This window comes from Mesoplodon bidens (assembly GCF_964165515.1).
Source record: "Mesoplodon bidens genome assembly, chromosome: 1".
Lineage (NCBI taxonomy): Eukaryota > Metazoa > Chordata > Mammalia > Artiodactyla > Ziphiidae > Mesoplodon > Mesoplodon bidens.
In genome coordinates, this window is record NC_138176.1 from 117,649,743 (window position 1) to 117,668,718 (window position 18,976).

Sequence of the window (18,976 nt, forward strand, 5' to 3'; positions counted from 1 at the left end):
CTCAACAAAGACTAGCCCCCTCTCGCTGCAACAAGAGAAAGCCCGCTCAGCAACGAAGACCCAATGCAGCCAAAAATAAATAAATAAATAGATTAATTAATTAATTAAAAAATACAAACACATGGCTGAACAATATGCTACTAAATAACCAAGAGATCACTGAAGAAACCAAAGAGGAAATCAAAAAATACCTAAAAACAAACGACAATGAAAACATGACAACCGAAAACCTATGGGATGCAGCAAAAGCAGTTCTATGAGGGAAGTTCATAGCAATACAATCCTACCCCAAGAAAAAAGAAAAATCTCAAATAAACAACCTAACCTTACATCTAAAGCAATTAGAGAAAGAAGAAAAAAAAAACCCTGAAGTTAGCAGAAGGAAAGTAATCATAAAGATAAGACCAGAAATAAATGAAAAAGAAATGAAGGAAACGATAGCAAAGATAAATAAAACTAAAAGTGGTTCTTTAAGATAAACAAAATTGATAAATCATTAGCCAGACTTATCAAGAAAAAAAGGGAGAAGACTCAAATCAACAGAATTAGAAATGAAAAAGGAAAAGTAACAACTGACACTGCAGAAATACAAAGAATCATGAGACATTAGTACAAGCAACTATATGCCAATAAAATGGACAACCCGGAAGAAATGGACAAATTCTTAGAAAAGCACAATCTTCCGAGACTGAACCAGGAAGAAATAGAAAATATACACCAATCACAAGCACTGAAATTGAAACTTTTATTAAAAATCTTCCAACAAACAAAAGCCCAGGACCAGATGGCTTCACAGGAGAATTCTATCAAATATTTAGAGAAGAGCTAACACCTATCCTTCTCAAACTCTTCCAAAATATACACTCCCAAACTCATTTTAAGAGGCCACCATCACCCTGACACCACACCAGACAAGGATGTAACAAAAAAGAAAACAACAGGCCAATATCACTGATGAACACAGATGCAAAAATCCTCAACAAAATACTAGCAAACAGAATCCAACAACACATTAAAAGGATCATACACCATGATCAAGTGGGGTTTATCCCAGGAATGCAAGGATTTTTCAATATACACAAATCAATCAATGTGATACACCATATTAACAAATTGAAGGAGAAAAACCATACGATCATCTCAATAGATGCAGAAAAAGCTTTTGACAAAATTCAACACTCATTTATGAGAAAAACCCTCCAGAAAGTAGGCATAGAGGGAACCTATCTCAACATAATAAAGGCCATATATGACAAACCCACAGCCAACATCATTCTCAATGGTGAAAAACTGAAATAATTTCTGCTAAGATCAGGAAAAAGACAAGGTTGCGCACTCTCACCACTATTATGCAACATAGTTTTGGAAGTTATAGCCACAACAATCAGAGAAGAAAAAGAAATAAAAGGAATCAAAATCGGAAAAGAAGAAATAAAACTGTCACTGTTTGCAGATGACATGATACTACACATAAAGAATCCTAAAGATGCTACCAGAAAACTACTAGAGCTAATCAATGAATTTGGTAAAGTAGCAGGATATAAAATTAATGCACAGAAATCTCTTGCATTCCTATACACTAATTATGAAAAATCTGAAAGTGAAATTAAGGAAACATTCCCATTTACCATTGCAAAAAAAAGAATAAAATACCTAGGAATAAACCTACCTAAGGAGACAAAAGACCTGTATGCAGAAAAGTGTAAGATACTGATGAAAGAAATTAAAGATGATACAAACAGATGGAGAGATGTACCATGTTCTTGGATTGGAAGAATCAACATTGTGAAAATGACTCTACTACCCAAAGCAAACTACAGATTCAATGCAATCCCTATCAAACTACCAATGGCATTTTTCACAGAACTAGAACAAAGATTTTCACAATTTGTATGGAAACAGAAAATATCCCGAGTAGCCAAAACAATCTTGAGAAGAAAAATGGAGCTGGAGGAATCAGGCTCCTGGACTTCAGACTATACTACAAAGTTACAGTAATCAAGACAGTATGGTACTGGCACAAAAACAGAAATATAGATCAATGGAACAGGATAGAAAGCCCAGAGATAAACCATGCACATATGGTCACCTTATCTTTGATAAAAGGCCAGAGTATACAATGGAGAAAAGACAGCCTGTTCAATAAGTGGTGCTGGGAAAAATGGACAGCTACATGTAAAAGAATGAAATTAGAACACTTCCTAACACTATACACAAAAATACACTCAAAATGGATTAAAGACCTAAATATAAGGCCAGACACTATAAAACTCTTAGAGGAAAACATAGACAGAACAGTCTATGACATAAATCACAGCAAGATCCTTTTTGACCCACCTCCTAGAGAAATGGAAATAAAAACAAAAATAAACAAATGGGACCTAATGAAATTTCAAAGCTTTGGCACAGCAAAGGAAACAAGACGAAAAGACAACCCTCAGAATGGGAGAAAATATTTGCAAACGAAGCAACTGACAAAGGATTAGTCTCCAAAATATACAAGCAGCTCATGCAGCTCAGTATCAAAAAAACAAAAAAACTGAATCCAAAAATGGGCAGAAGACCTAAACAGACATTTCTCCAATGAAGATATACAGATTGCCAACAAACAGATGAAAGAATGCTCAACATCACTAATCATTAGAGAAATGCAAATGCAAACTACAATGAGGTATCACCTCACACCGGTCAGAATGGCCATCATCAAAAAATCTACAAACAATAAATGCTGGAGAGAGTGTGGAGAAAAGGGAACCCGCTTGCATTGTTGGTGGGAATGTAAATTGGTACAGCCACTATGGAGAACAGTATGGAGGCTCCTTAAAAAATTAAAAATAGAACTACCATATGACCCAGTAATCCTACTACTGGGCATATACCCTGAGAAAACCATAATTCTAAAAGAGTCATGTACCACAATGTTCATTTCAGCTCTACTTACTATAGCCAGGACATGGAAGCAACCTAAATGCCCATCGACAGACGAATGGATAAAGAAGATGTGGTACATATATACAATGGAGTATTACTCAGCCATAAAAAAGAAGCAAAATTGAGTTATTTGTAGTGAGGTGGATGGACCTACAGTCTGTCATACAGGGTGAAGTAAGTCAGAAAGAGAAAAATAAATACCATGTACTAACACATATATATGGAATCTAAAAGGAAAAAAAAAGGTTCTGATGAACCTAGAGGCAGGACAGGAATAAAGACACAGCCATAGAGAATGGAGTTGAGGACCCAGGGAGGGTGAAGGGTAAGCTGGAATGAAGCAAGAGAGTAGCACTGACATATATACACTACCAAATGTAAAACAGATAGCTAGTGGGAAGCAGTTGCATGGCACAGGGAGATCAGCTTGGTGCTTTGTAACCACCTAGAGGGGTGGGATAAGGAAGGTGGGAGGGAGATGCAAGAGGGAGGGAATATGGGGATATACATATGCATATATATAGCTGATTCACTTTGTCACACAGCAGAAACTAACACAACACTGTAAAGCAATTATACTCCAATAAAGATGTTAAAAGAAAAAATGAACACATGAGCAATACTTAAGATTAATAAGAATTTGTACCTATCACTAGGTGTCCTTCTGTTTAATACAGCCTAACTCACCTGGGTAGCTCTGGCTTGGGGACTCTTCCTCTAATACCCATGGTTGCTCTCCTTGTTCCAACCTGAAGATCAGTTCTGGTTTAGGGATGCAATACCCTGTGAATGGGAAATGACATGGGAATTGCGCTAGGCTCATGGGCTTTAGGGCTCCTGAAGAAAACAGAAAATGAAGCTTCAGGGACCAATTTCAATCTATTATTGGGAAAAGAAAAATTCTTTATGGTGTTTCAACAGTCCTTCTTCTTATCACCCTGGGTCTCAAGTCTAAGTATCTTCAAACTCAAAAAATTTCCACAGGTGTCAGCAACCAAGAAAGGACATGCATACTAGGAATCTACACGGAAAACAATCCCTACCCACTGAGACGAGATGACTATAGTTCTCCAGCATCACATCCCTGTACAGTGTCCTCTGAGCATGGTCCAGCTGCTGCCACTCCTCCTTGGTGAAGCCCAAAGTCACATCCTCAAATGATAAGGATTCCTGAAATAGCACATTTGTGCTTAAATTTAAGTAATCAGAATTGAAAGACATGGAGAAGCTACATGAGAATGGTTATACTGTTCACTATTCAGAGTCAATCAAAATATGTTTTGGGATGTCTACTTCTGCACTGTACTTGGTTGGAGAGGGAGAAATCATAACAGATATTCCCTACTACTGGTATAAGCTATTGATGCCTGCATGCCATAAAAACTATCCTACTTTGGGGGAATCTGAAGACAAAGCAATGTTACTGTTATCAAGAAGCATATAATCTGAAAAACAGACAAACATACAAGCATATAACTACAATAAGATGTTACTATTGTGAAAAGATGAGCAAAGTTGATTGCAGTTTCAAAGGGGACAAAAGTTCTATTCCTGCTATTAGGGTGGGTTTCACTGAGGAGGTAAAATTCTGAGTGGTTAAACAACATTAAAGTAACATTCATGAACCTGGGGCAACAGCATAACCATGGATACCTCTAAAAAAAGTAGTTAAAGGAAAAGCAATTAGCATGTAAGAGAATACCATTTGGGACTATGATAAGATAAAGAGCTATGGAGTTATTCAGGGAGTGAGTTATTGAATAATTTTGGATATAACTCCTGTGGAATAGGGGTGTCCAAAATATCTGCTTACTCTTCCTTCTGGGAAACCTTTTTATTTATTTATAAATTGTAAACTTATATTGTCAATCTATATATAAAATTTCATTCTTATTTTTTTAGATTAAAAAAAATGTAGGTAGGCACCTGAGTATTTTCTTCCCATAACTCAACAGTCTCATACAATCTTCACCAAGAGTCGATTTTATCTCAAGAAACCACTTTCTTTGCTCATCTAGAACGAGCAACTCCTCAACTGTTAAAGTTTTATCAAGAGATTGGAGTAATTCAGTAATATCTTCAGGTTCCACTTCTATTTCTAGTTCTCTTGCTATTCTACCATACTTGCACTTACTTCCTCCACTGAAGTCTCAAACTCCTCAGTCATCCATGAGGGCTGAAATCAGCTTCTTCCAAATGCCTGTTAATGTTGATACTTAGACCTCTTCCAATGAATCACAAACACTCCTAATGGCTTCTAGAATGATGAATCCTTTCCAGAAGGTTTTTACTTTGCCAGATTCATCAGAGAAATCACTGTCTATGACAGCTATAGTGTTATGAAACGTATTTTTTAAATAACAAGACTTGAACATCAAAATCACTCCTTGACCCATGGGCTGCAGATGCTGTGTTATCAGGCATGAAAACAATATTAATCTCATTGTACATCTCCATCAGAGCTCTTGGGTGACCAGGTGCACTCTCAATGAACAGTAGTATTTTGAAAGGAATCTTTTTTTCTGAGCAGTAAGTCTCAATAGTAGGCTTAGAATATTCATCAAACCATGTTAAAAGCTGATGTGCTGTCATCCAGGCTCTGTTGTTCCATTTATAGAACACAGGCAGAGTAGATATAGCATAATTCTTAAGGGTCCTAGGACTTTGCAAATGGTAAATGAGCATCAGCTTCAACTTAAAGTCAACAGCTGCATTAGCCCCTAAGAAGAGAATCAGCCTGTCCTTTGAAGCCAGGCACTGACTTCTCTCTAGCCATGCAAGTCCTAGATGGCATCTTCTTCCAATTTAAGGCTGTTTTGTCTACATTGAAAATCTGTTGTTTAGTGTAGCCACCTTCACTAATTATCTTAGCTAGATCTTCTAAATAACTTGCTATAGTTTCTACATCAGCACTTGCTGCTTCACCTTGCACTTTGATATTATGGAGACGTCTTCTTTCCTTAAACCTCATGAACCAGACTCTGCTAGTTTCAGATGTTTCTTCTGCAGCTTTCCTCACCTCTCTCAGCCTTAAATGGAATTGAAGAAGAGATAATTAGGTCCTTGCTCTGGATTAGGCTTTGGTTAAGGGAATGTTGTAGCTGCTTTCATCTTCTATCCAGACCACTAAAACTTTCTCCATATCAGCAATAAGGCTGTTTCACCTTCTTATCATTTGTGTGTTTACTGGAGTAGCACTTTTAATTTCCTTCAAGAACTTTTCCTTTGATTCACAACTTGACTAACAGTTTGGTGCAAGAGGCCTAGCTTTTGGTCTATCTAGGCTTTCAGCATGCTTTCCTCACTAAGTTTAATCTAGCTTTTGATTTAAAGTGAGAAATGTGTGATTCTTCCTTTCACTTGAACACTTAAAGGCTACTGTAGAGTTATTAGTTTGTCTAATTTCAATACTGTTGTGTCTCAGGGAATACAGAGGCCCAAGGAGAGGGAAAGAGACTGGGTAACAGCTGGTTGGTGGAGCAGTCAGAACACATACAACATTTAAGTTCACTGTCTTATATGGGTGTGGTTTGTGGTGCCCCCAAACAATTACAATAGTAACATCAAAGATCACTGATCACAGATCACCATAACAAATATAATAATAATGAAAAAGTTTGAAATATTGTGAAAATTACCAAAATATGACAACAGACATGAAGTGAGCAAATGCTTTTGGAACAATGTGCCAAAAGACTCGATGCAGAGTTACCACAAACCTTCAATTTGTAAAAAAAAATACAGTATCTGTGAAGTGCAGTAAAGCAAAGCACAATAAAACAAGGTACGCCTGTATTATACATGACAATGAAAAATGGAAATGGCAAGCGTCTTTCAGTAAAGAAATGGAAAACTAAAATGTGGTATGGTCTCATAATAAAATATTATATGACATTAAAAAGAATAAAGTATTAATCAATTTGGACCAATCTTAAGTACAATATTAAAATTTTTTAAACAGAGGTACAGTAACCTACATATCAAATGAGATAACTGACATAATTCTAAGAAGCATATAAAACAAAATATATATCCTTCCATGATACATACATTTCTGTCTACTTACACAAATAGAATGAGAAATTAATGTATATATATAAATATATAAACATGTATATGAACAGTGAGTCAAGAATGAAAACCCAGCTATGGTAGGCTGAATAATGGCCTAAGGATATTCATGTCCTAATCCCTAGAACATGTGAATATTACTGTATATGGCAAGAGGGCCTTTGTAGATGTGATTAGCTAAGAATCCTGAAAAGAGAGCATCCTGGATTATCCAGGTGGACCCTAAGGATAATCAAAAGTGTCCTAATAAATAAGAAGGAGCCAGAAAGAGATGTGACTACAGAAGAGGAGAAGGCAGTTTAAAGAAAGAGTTTAGACTGATGTGATATGCCTTGAAAATGGAGGAAGGTGCCACAACAGCTGAAAAAAGCGAGGCAACAGATTCTCCCATCAGAGCCCAGAAGGTACAAGTCCTGTCATCACCGTGTAAGATTAATTTGGACTTCCCTCTAACTTTGTGTTGGTTTAAACCATTAAATCTGTGGCAATTTGTTACAGCTGTAACAGGAAACTAATATACAGGGATACATTAATTGCCAGGAGTCAAAGTCCTTAATTGTTCTGAAGGAGACATCACTAGAAGGGTAGAAAGAGGGTTGTATGAAGTTATAGGAGCTGCTAGTAGAGGCTTTACAGAAGAGCAGGCAGTGGGGTCAAATGATGCAGAGAGGTCAAGTAACTCCAAAACTGCAACAGATCACTGGTACCAGACTCTGACCAGGGAAAACAGCAGAGCACAGAACTCTCAGGGCCACATCCCTCCAAAGGAACACCTAAAAACCTGGCAAAAACGATGAGAATCAACTTTAGCAGAACTCTGGAAAATGGACAGTGGTTACAACAATCAAGAGAATGATTAGTCAAGAAAAATGCACCTGAAACCTGGTCGGAGGGATCTTGTGTTGTTTTAACTTACCCTTGCTCCATCTCACCCTCTCAGGCTGTATTAGATTGCTATGGTTGCCATAACAAAGTATACAGACTGCGTGGCTTAAACAACATAAATTTATTATCTCACAGATCTGGAGGCTAGAAGTCCAAGATTAAGGTGTCAGCAGGGCTGGTTCCTTCTGAGGGCTGTGAGATAAGAAGCTATTCAAAGCCTTTCTCCTTGGCTTTCAGATGGCTGTCTTCTCCCTGTAACTCTACAACGTCTTCCTGCTATATGTAGTTCTGTGTCCAAATTTCCCTTTTATAAGGACACTAGTATTGGATTAGGGCCCACTCTAATGAACTCACTTTAACCTGATTACCTCTGTAAAGACCCTTTCTCCCAATAAGGTCATATTCTGAGATATCAATGATTAGGACTTTAACATATAAATTTTCAGGAGACAATTCAACCAGTAACATTTGGTCTTGAAGATGGACTCCAATATTCTTGGTGTAGATTCCTGGTGCCAGAGAAAGCAGAATGGAGCTGTTTCTCAACAATTGGGGTTGTTTGTTTTGATCCGTCTGGTGGATACCTGAAAAGACTACAGCAGAATGCTCAGAACCTCTCACATCAGAGAAACGACTACACGAAGGGCATTTACTGAAAACATTTAAAGGCAAATGAACCAGCTGCTGCCACTGGGGCAAAGGACGTCAGCTGCAGCAAACAAAAGATATGTCAAAAAAGTCTGTGAAGAAAAGCTGAGGAGTGAGATGCTTTGGGGCTTTGAAAAGTTTCCATATAGTCCTGGAAATCTAGAAGACCCACACATATCTAGGATGAGGCACATGTCCAAAAAAGACCTGACAAGATCCTAAGCTCTCAACTCTAGGTGACTATCAAGCTCTGTACAAATAAGAAGTGAGGGTGAGGGAAGAGTTGTAAACTGCCCAGTGTGGTGTTGAGGATATGCTCCAAAACACACAAACCCCACAGTAAGGACTGGGGAGATTTTTGGTTTTGTTGACTCCAGGCACTTAAGGAAATCTCTGTTAAATCACTAGTTGAGCACTATGTAAATGGGACAGAGATTTCAGTAATGACATGCAACAAAGAAGACAGTCTTTACAAAAATAGTTTAGAAATTTACCAAACAAACAAAAAACTATGCCTCACACAACAGTAACCACTCTGAGGGTTGGGGAGGAGATCTGATCTCTGAATTAACACATTGTAATATTCAAAATGTCCAGTTTCACCAAAAAATTATAAGGCATTTAAATGAGAAAGTATAGCCCTTTCACAAGAAAAAAATTCAGACACCTTCCCTGAGGAGGCCTAATCTTTGGATTTACTAGACAAAGATTATAAATCAATTGTCTTAAATAAGGTTAAAGAAGTAAAGGAAACCATGGGGGGGTGGAAATTAAAGGAAACCAGAAGAATGATGTTCCACCAAAGAGAATATCAACAAATAGAAATCCTAAAGTTGAAAGGTACAAAAATTGAAATAAAAACTTCAGTAGAGGGTTCAACAGCAGATGTGAACAGATGGAAAAAAGAATCAGCAAACTAGAAGACAGGTAAACTGAAATTATACAGTTTGAGAGGCAGAAAGAAAAAAGAATAAAGAAGGATAAACAGAGCCTAAGAGATCTGTGGGACACCATCAAGCACACAAATATTTGCATATTGGGAGTACCAGAAGGAAAGTAAAAGACAGAAAAAATATTTGAAAAAATAAAAGCCGAAAACCTCCCAAATTTGATGAGAGACATGAACCTACACATCCAAAAAGCTCAAGGAACTTCAAGTAAGATACGCACAAAGAGACCCACTAAAACACAGTATAATCAATTGTCAAAGATAAAGAGAATCTTGAAAAGAAATAAGAGAGAAGTGACTCATCATGTACAGGAGATCCTGAAAAGGAATATCCAATTTCTCATCAGAAACCATGGAGGACAAGAGGCAGTGGCATGACATATTAAAGTGCTGAAAGAAAAAACTTTCAATGAAGAATTCTGTATTCAAAAATACTGTTCTTCCAAACAAAGAAATATTAAGCCATTCTCAGATAAACAAAAGCCGAGGGAGTTTGTTGCTAATAGACTTGTCCTTCAAGAAAACCTAAAGAGTCCTTCAAGCTAAAATGAATGGAAGACACTAACTCAAAGCTAGTTAAAGAAATAAAGAACACCATTAAACTACAAAGGTAGGGACTTCCCTGGTGGTCCAGTGGGTAAGACTCTGCGCTCCCAATGCAGGGGGCCCAGGCTTGATCCTTGGTCGGGGAACTAGATCCCATATACATGCTGAAACTAAGAGTCCACATGCCGCAACTAAGAAGCCTGCATGCCACAACTAAGAAGTCCACATGCCACCACTAAAGGTCCCACATGCCCACATGCTGCAACTAAGACCCGGCACAGCCAAAATAAATAAATAAACAAACAAATAATTTTTAAAACTATAAAGGTATACATGAAAGCCAATATTATTATATTTTTGGTTAATAACTCCTTTTTTCCCCTATCTGACTTAAAAGACAAAAGCATAAAACAATAATTATAAATCTATGGCACATGGATTAGATTCCTAGGGCTGCTATGACAAATTCCCACAAACTGGTGGTTTATAATGAGAAATTTATCCTCTCATAGTTCTAGAGTCTAGATGTCCAAAAGCAAGGTGTTAGCAAGGGCATGCTCTCTCTGCGACTCGAGACAGAAACTTTCCTTGCCTCCCCCTCATTTCCGATGGTGGCCAGCAATACTTGACATTCTCTGGATTGAAGCTGCATTACTCCAATCTCTGCTTCTGTCATCATATGGTGTTCTCCCTGTTTATCTCTATCCTTCTGATACTGTGATACAGTAAGGAATATATATATATATTTTGGTCTTTGTCTCTGACAGGAGGAAGGAAATAATAAAGATTAGAGGAGAGACAAATAAGTGGAATAAAAAAACAGAATGAACAAAACCAAAAGTGCTTCTCTAAAAAACAATCAACAAAACTGACAAACCTCTAGCTAGACTGACAAAGTAAAAAAGACTCAAAATATTAAAATCAGAAATGGAGACATTACTACCAACCTAACAGAAATAAAGAGGGTTATAAGACAATACTAAAAAACAATTTACATCAAAAAATTAGAAACTTAGATTAAATGGATAAATTCCTAGAAACACACAAATAACCAACTGACTCAGGAAGAAATACAAAATGTGAATAGCAAGCAAAGAGATCAAATCAGTAATCAAAAACTTCTCAACAAAGATAAGTCCAGAACCAGATGACTTCACTGGTGAATTTTAACAAACGTTTAAAGAAGAATTAACACTAATCCTTCCCAAACTCTTCCCCAAAAGAGGAAGAAAAACCCTGAAAAACGTTTTTCAGACCCCTGAAAAACGCAGGGGTTAAGGTTGATGACCTCAGTGCGGTTGAAAATCCGAGTATAACTTCAGAGCTATCCCTCCTTATCTGCAGTTCTGCACCTGCAGATTCAACCATCCATGGATTGTGTAGTACTGTAATATCTAGTATTGAAAAAACTCTGCATATAAGAGGACCCATGCAGTTTAAACCTGTGTAGTTCAAGGGTAAACTGTACCTCTTAACTAATTCAATGAGGCCAGCATTAATTACCCTAATATCTAAGGTAGATAAAGGCATCACAATAAAATGAAATTACAGGCCAAAATGCCTTATGAATGTAAATGTAATATCCTCAACAAAATACTACAAAATTGAGTCCAAACAACATATTAAAAGGATCATGGGTAATTCCCTGGAGATCCAGTGATTAGGACTCCACACTTCCACTGCTGGGGGCAAGGGTTCCATCCCTGGTTGGGGAACTAAGATCCCGCAAGCTGCGTGGTGCAGCATGAATGAATGAATGAATAAACAAACAAACAAATAAACAGATCATGAATCATGACGAAGTAGAATTTATACCAGGAATGCAAGAGCAGTTCAACATGAGAAAATCAATTTAATATACCAAATGAAGATGAAAAATCCCCACATGATGCTCAAGTGAAGCAGAAAAAGCACTTGACTACATCCAAAACCTTTTCAGGATAAAATCACTCAATAAACTAGGAACAGAAGTGAACTGCCCAACCTGATAAAAAGGCTTTTACGAAAAACCCACAGCTAACATATTTAATGGTAAAAGACTGAAAGCTTTCCCACTTAAATGCGGAACAAGACAAGAATACCCACCTTGGTCAATTCTATTCAACACTGTAAAAGAAGTCCCAGCCAGAGAACCCAGGCAATAAAAAGAAATAAAGCCATCCAAATTAGAAACAGTGAAGTAAAACTATCTCTGTCTTTAGATGACATGATCTTACATACAGAAAATCCTAAAATATCCATCAAAAAAGTATTAGAGCTAATAAATTCAATAAAATTGTAGAACACAAGATTAACACACAAAATATCAGTTTAATGAACAATCCAAAAGTAAATTAAGAAAACAACTGTACTTACAATACCATCAAAAAGAATAAAATACTTTGGAACGGAGTTAACCAAGGAGGTCCAAGACTTGTATACACTGAAAACTACAAAACTTTGCTGAAAGAAATTAAAGACCTAAATAATGGAAGGACACTCCTTGTTCATGGGATAAAATACTTAATATAGTCAAGATAAGAATACTCCCCAGTGTTCCACAAATTCGATGACAAACCCAACAACCTTTTTTGCAGAAATGGACATGATCTTTAAATTCACATGGAATTGCAAGGAACCTCGATAGCCAAAACAACCTTGACAAAGAAGAACAAATCAGAGGACTCACGTGTTCTGACTTCAAAACTTGCCACAAAGCTAGAGAATCAAAACAGTATGGAACTGGCATAAGGATACACATATAGATCAAGTGAACAGAACTGAAAGTCTGGAAATAAACCTACACATCTCTGGTGAACTATTTCTCATCAAAAGTACCAAGACCACTTAATGTAAAAAAAACAGTCTCTTCAACAAACGGTGTTGGGACAACTGGATATCTACATACAAATATATGAAACTGGACCCCTTCCTCATGTTATATATGCAAAAATTAACTCAAAATAGATCAAAGACCTAAATGTAAGAGCTAAAACTGTAACACTCTTAGGAGAAAACATAGTAAATCTTCATGATCTTGGTGTGCCAATGAGTTCTTAGATATGACATCAAAAGCACATACAACAGAAGAAAAATAGATAAACCAAACTTCATCAAAATTAAAACCCTTGGGCTTCCCTGGGGTGCAGTGGTTAAGAATCCTCCTGCCAATACAGGGGACACGGGTTTGAGCCCTGGTCTGGGAAGATCCCACATGCCACAGAGCAACTAAGCCCGTGAGCCACAACTACTGAGCCTGCGTTCTAGATCCCACGAGCTGCAACTACTGAGCCCGCGAGCCACAACTACTGAAGCCCGTGCACCTAGAGCCTGTGCTCCACAACAAGAGAAGCCACCGCAATGAGAAGCCCACACACCACAACGAAGAGTAGCCCCCACTCGCTGCAACTAGAGAAAGCCCGCACGCAGCAACAAAGACCCAACGCAGCCAAATAAAAAATAAATAAAATAAATTTATCAAAAAAAGAATCAAGCACCACTAAACGAATTTATTTTAAAAAATTAAAACCCTTTTTGATTCGAAGTATATACTATCAAAATAATGAAAAGACAACTCAAAGAATGGGAGGAAATATTTGAAAATCATATAACTGATAGAAGCCTAGTACCCGACATACTCTTATAATAAACAACCCAATTTTAAAATGGACAAAGGACATGAATAGATATGTCTGCAAAGTAGTTATAGAAATGTCCAAGAAGCATACAAAATGGTGCTCATTTGTCATTACGGAAAAGCAAATCAAAACCACAATGAGATATGACTTCGCACACACTAGGATGGCTGTAATAAAAAAATACAGACGTTAACAAGTGTTGCTGAGGATGAGGAAAAACCAGAACTCTCATATATTGCTGGTGAAAATGGAAAATTGTGCAGCCATTGTGAAAAAGTTTGGTGGTTCCTCATTAAGTTAAAAATAATTAACATAGGACACAGCATTTCCACTTCTAGGTATATACCCATAATTGAAAACAGGTTTTTTTTAATGAAATACAATTATTTAATGAGACTATTCAAGACTGGAAAAGATGCAGTGATACAGGCAGAAAACAGGTTTTCAAACAAAAATGTGCATAAATGTTGACGGTGGCACTATTCGCAATAGCTGTAAGGTGGAAACAACAAAGATGTCCATCAACTGACACCTGCATAAACAAAATGTGGTACATCCATACAGTGGAACATTGAGTCATGAAAAGAAATGAAAACTTGGTAAAAGAGTACAAACTTTCAGCTATAAAATGAAAAAGGTCTGATGATCTAATGTATAACATGGTGACTACACTGATAACATTGTATTGATTGTATAATTGAAATCTGCAGAGAACTTAAATGTCTCACAAAAAAAGAGAAAAATATGTGAGGTGGTGGATGTGTTAATTTACTAGATGGGAGGAATCCTTTCATAACATATATGTATATCAAATTGTCATGATATGTACTTTAAAAATCTTACAATTTTGTCAATTATACCTTAATAAAGCTGGGGGGTGGGGAAGGAATGAAGTCTGATACATGCTGCAATATGGATGAAATTTGAAAACATATTAAATGAAAGACGCAAAAAACACATACTGTATAATTACATTTATGTAAAATATCTACAAGAGGCAAGTTCTTAGAGTCAGAAAGTAAATTAGTAGTTGCCAGGGACTGGGGTAAAAGGGGAATAGAGAATGACTTTAAAGGGTATTAGGTTTTATTTTGGGAGGATGGAAATGTTCTGGAACTAGATAGTGATGATGATTGCACAATACTGTGAATGTATTAAACGCCACTGAAATGTACACTTTAAAATGGTTAATTGTTTATGTGTACTTAAACAATACATGTTATTGGTGACTTTCACTGACCAAATTCCAGCAAATGATGAGGCAGAATCCATTCTGCATGAAGCAGATTGAAATTTGATTAGGTGCAGAAACATCTGCCAGAAAATCTTCTCTTAACTGAACACTCTACATACTGAGTAAGACAAAGAATTTTAGAAATTTATTTTAAGGACATGCAGTCAATTTATTCTGTAGATGTTCTAGTTTTATCCAGGGGAGGGACCAAAAAAAAAACCAAGACCATCAGAAAGCTGTCTACATGAGCATCAGTAATATGGCCTCCTGAAAAATCTCATTAACTGGGTTTTGCTTGGTACCATCTTTTGCATCCACTGAAGAATAATTACAGGCATTTATTTCATGGTTGCCACCAAAAGGTTGTTCATCATTTACAGGAAAAGAAACAAAAGGTTTTTTTTTTCTTCTTTCAGCTTTCAATGTCAGAATATCTTTTGGCTCCAAAAGGAATCAGGCAGCTTTATTCAGATGATCAATAAAAGCCATGTAACATAGTCTTTTTTTTGGCCATGACTACCAGAATGGTCAGAAATATTTGCAGCTCTAATGAGAACCTACTCTATAGCTCAGGGAACTCTACTCAATGCTCTGTGGTGACCTAAATGGGAAGGAAATCCAAAAATAAAGAGGGGATATAGGTATACATATAGCTGATTCACTTTGCTGTACTGTAGAAATGAACACATCATAAAGCTACTCCAATAAAAATTATATTTTAAATAAATAAATAAATATTTGCAGCTTGAATTTGGTAACCACATAGTTTCTTATGCTCTGTGTGTATGTGTCTCCTTGCCAACTCTGCTCTAGTGACCTTCTATTCCAATGCTACTGGCCTGTAGACCTCAATATCACCATCACCTGCAATCTCAGGCCCCATTCCATGTTTTGCAAACTTTCCAGGTGATTTTAATGCACATTAAAGTTTGAGAACCATTATGCTATGCTGTTTCCCTCAGTTTCATTTTATCTATTTCTACTTTTCCATTTCAAGTATAGGAGTCATTAACCTCATAAAATACATTGTTAAACAGTGTAGAAAAACTTTAACAACTCACATAAGATTTCTTCATATTTTGCTGGTCTTGGAAAAATGTTGAAATCTCTGAAGGTATAGCTGGGATAGAAAGAGAGGAACAAAGTCATTAGAGATACAGACTGTCTGCACCTCCTGGATTTGCCTATTTAAATGGCTATAAAAATAGCCTGGGTAAAATGCTTCTTTGTGGGAGAATATCCTTTTCATCCTGGAGAAGGGGCAGGAAAGGACATATGAAAAAAAGTACTCACATGTCCATGTGTGACTGTGATATGGTCATGCAGAGCTTGGGTATGCAATTTTTCACTGGGTGAATGTAATTATTTCCTACTTTTTAAAAAACAATATATGTACCCCTTTATTTCAAAGAAATTTAAAAATTACAAGGAAATTGGTCAAATACCAATACCCTAAATGAAGGGACACTAAGCTTTCATTAAGTTATACAGCAAATGTTGTAATGTACACATATATTTTCTTATTTACTGCTTGAGGTAGAGGATTCACCCAAAGCTACGGAAAAAGGGAAGGAGGCACTTCAAGGCTACTTTTTAACTGTTTTTCTAAAGTATGTGTATAGATAAACAACAAGGACCTACTGTATAGCACAGGGAACTATAAAATATAGTTATGTATATATAAAGCTATTCAGTATCTTGTAATAATCTATAATGGAAAAGAATCTGAAAAAGAATATATATGTGTAACTGAATCACTTTGCTGTACACCTGAAACACTGTAAATCAATGATACTTCAATTTTAAAAATCAACTAATTAAAAAAAACTTTTTAATATGGATAAAAGTAAAAAAAAAAAAAACACAAAAAAGTAAATATAGATCCTCAAAAGACTGCCTTTTAAGAAACGTTTTACCAATGATGATGCAGCAGCAACCGGCCTGGGTATCAGGAGACTCAACATCTACTCTTGGCTCTGCCACTAACACAAAGCCAGGGAAATTCATTTACACCCTCAGGACCAATTTTTCCCAACTTTTAACAAGACAAATAGAAAGTTCTTCTTATACTGTTGTGTATAAGAAAATCATCAGCGTATTTTTAGATGCCAGGTTCACTGTGCTAAGAGCTCAGACTCTGGGATGAGTGAGTGAAAAATAGAGAGTGCGGGTTAAACCGGGAATGCGAAAACAGAATTCATTCCAATCTAGCTGTAAAGCTCCTTTCCTCACACCATGTCCTCAAAAGCTCTCCCATGAACTTATATTTCCTGAGTAGCCTAACCCTCCTTCATTCCTCTCAGCCCAGTTCCCCTGCCTTCTGAAAACTGGTCCAGACTTTCCTCCATCAGGCAGCCCGTGACGACTTCTGAATGTGGCAACATCATCCAAATCTCACTCATTCTGAGCAGACGGTGTAAACCTGGGATCTGCTCCCTTCTAGGAACTACTGCCTCTGCTAAGACACTCGCTCAGATGGTGGAGTGGTTCTCTCCCACGTCGGATTCTGTTCCTAGAGACTCCTCCTTACTTCACAAGAGGTACTTTATTCCAAGGTAGATGAGAAATGCACCTAAGGAACAAATTCATTTAATTGGAACCTTCACCCAGGCCCGCAGTTCAACTCTTAGTATCCATTATTCCATAGAATCTCAGATCAGACCTTCAATAATCTCACACTCAAGGCTGCTCAGAACACAAAACTAGACTGTTACAGAACTAACTCAGAAGCAATTATGCTGTCTGTCCCAAGGACTCCGAAGACATCTAGAAATCCCAGAAACAGCTGTTACGTGGTAATACTCAACCGTTCAAATTATTTCTTCACACGTCAAATTATTTTTGCTAAGTTCTGGGGAGGATGCAGTGCTGGCTTTTATAACCAAGACAGTAAATGCGAAAGACCATCACATTCGGAGAAAATCTGAGTTTGTCTTCTAGTTTGTTATCTGATAGTTTTGTGGCTTTGTCTATATAACTGTCCTCTCAGTCTCAGTGTTCTAATCTGCTACAGTGGGGAGAGTTATACTGACCTAAGTGACAGGTTGTGAGCCATAAAGTAACGAGTAAGAAGAAGAATTATTTCTATGAACCACGGTAGCTAACATTTACTGCCAGGCACTGTGCTATGGTATTTAATCCTCTGAACTACCCCAGGTGGCACGTTATTAATATCTTGAGTTTCACAGACGAGAAAATGAAGTCTCACGTAGGTAACTATCCCAGGTAATTCCTTTATACCTAGTTCTGCCCTGCACCCAAGTTCCCCTCAAACCCGCCCCCCACTCGCGGGCAGGGCGCACCCATCACGCAGAGACCAGGCGGCCTGCGTCGCGGAATCTGCAGCCTCACCGAGGTATGGCGTCCCCACGCCCGACGCCGGCGACTTCTCCAGCCGGAAACTCCGCCAAGGCCGCCACCACCTGCCCTCTCAGGTTCTTACGCCACGGGTCCTGCCCCTCCCCACCGTAGGGCACCGCGGCCCCCTGCCTACTCCCTGAAGCCGCGCAGGGCCGCCCACCCTCCCCCCGGCCCTCGTCCAACCCTTCTGCCTCGCCCGCCACTCCCACTAGGGCCGCACCAGCCCCCTGAGAGGCGCGCAGACCCGGACACTCCGTGACCGTTTGCCACAATCGCCCCGAGGCTTTCTAGAGGCAGAGCCTCCAGGCTATTACACATGCGCAGAAGGAGCCGCAAAAAAGAGTCCGGTTCCCGTGACCATGCGCGGTGAGCTCACGAACTTCCAGACTCCATTTCCCAGAAGCCTGCTCGCCCAGTACCTTGAAAGAATTTCGGTAACATTTTTGTTCCTTAGCAATTCAGAGATTGTGGGCTAGGGTTCTCACTTCTACTGTATGCAGCCCTGAGTTCTTTTAGTACCTCAGAAAAACAGTCTCACAGCCAGTGTGCCTTTTAAACAACAGGCTACCCAAGGAAGCAAAGTTGTAAATCAATGTGAATTATGAATATGAACAGGAAAGTTACTTTAAATACTAAGAAATTAAATGAATTAAATACTAGGAAATACTAGCAATAAGATGATACTGTTTAAAAGTAAGCAGTAAATGGTAGCATTTCTCTCAGCAGTGAAAAAGA

The 18,976-nt window shown here is 37.8% G+C and overlaps 2 protein-coding genes across 12 annotated transcripts in view; one reads left to right on the top strand and one right to left on the bottom strand.

Moving 5' to 3' along the window:
• Window positions 1-18,528, bottom strand: part of LOC308616200 (putative zinc finger protein 487) — a 121,126-nt gene extending 102,598 nt beyond the window's left edge. For 8 of the 11 annotated variants that reach the window (XR_014015707.1, XR_014015708.1, XM_081232375.1 and 5 more), the window contains exons 1-4: window positions 18,233-18,528; window positions 15,943-16,001; window positions 3,975-4,101; window positions 3,619-3,714 (exon numbers count right to left, since the gene is read on the bottom strand). Coding sequence is in view for 8 of the 11 variants with exons in the window: in XM_081232375.1 (XP_081088501.1) it covers window positions 3,619-3,714; window positions 3,975-4,101; window positions 15,943-15,957 (238 nt within the window). In the remaining 3 variants the exon portion in view is untranslated. Of the gene's footprint in view, window positions 1-3,618; window positions 3,715-3,974; window positions 4,102-5,856; window positions 5,961-15,942; window positions 16,002-18,232 lie in introns of all 11 variants that reach the window. The other 3 variants (XM_081232372.1, XM_081232371.1, XM_081232373.1) reach the window with 3 other exon arrangements.
• Window positions 1-18,976, top strand: part of ZNF25 (zinc finger protein 25) — a 418,016-nt gene that overhangs the window by 54,594 nt on the left and 344,446 nt on the right. The gene's annotated exons all lie outside the window — the stretch shown is intronic.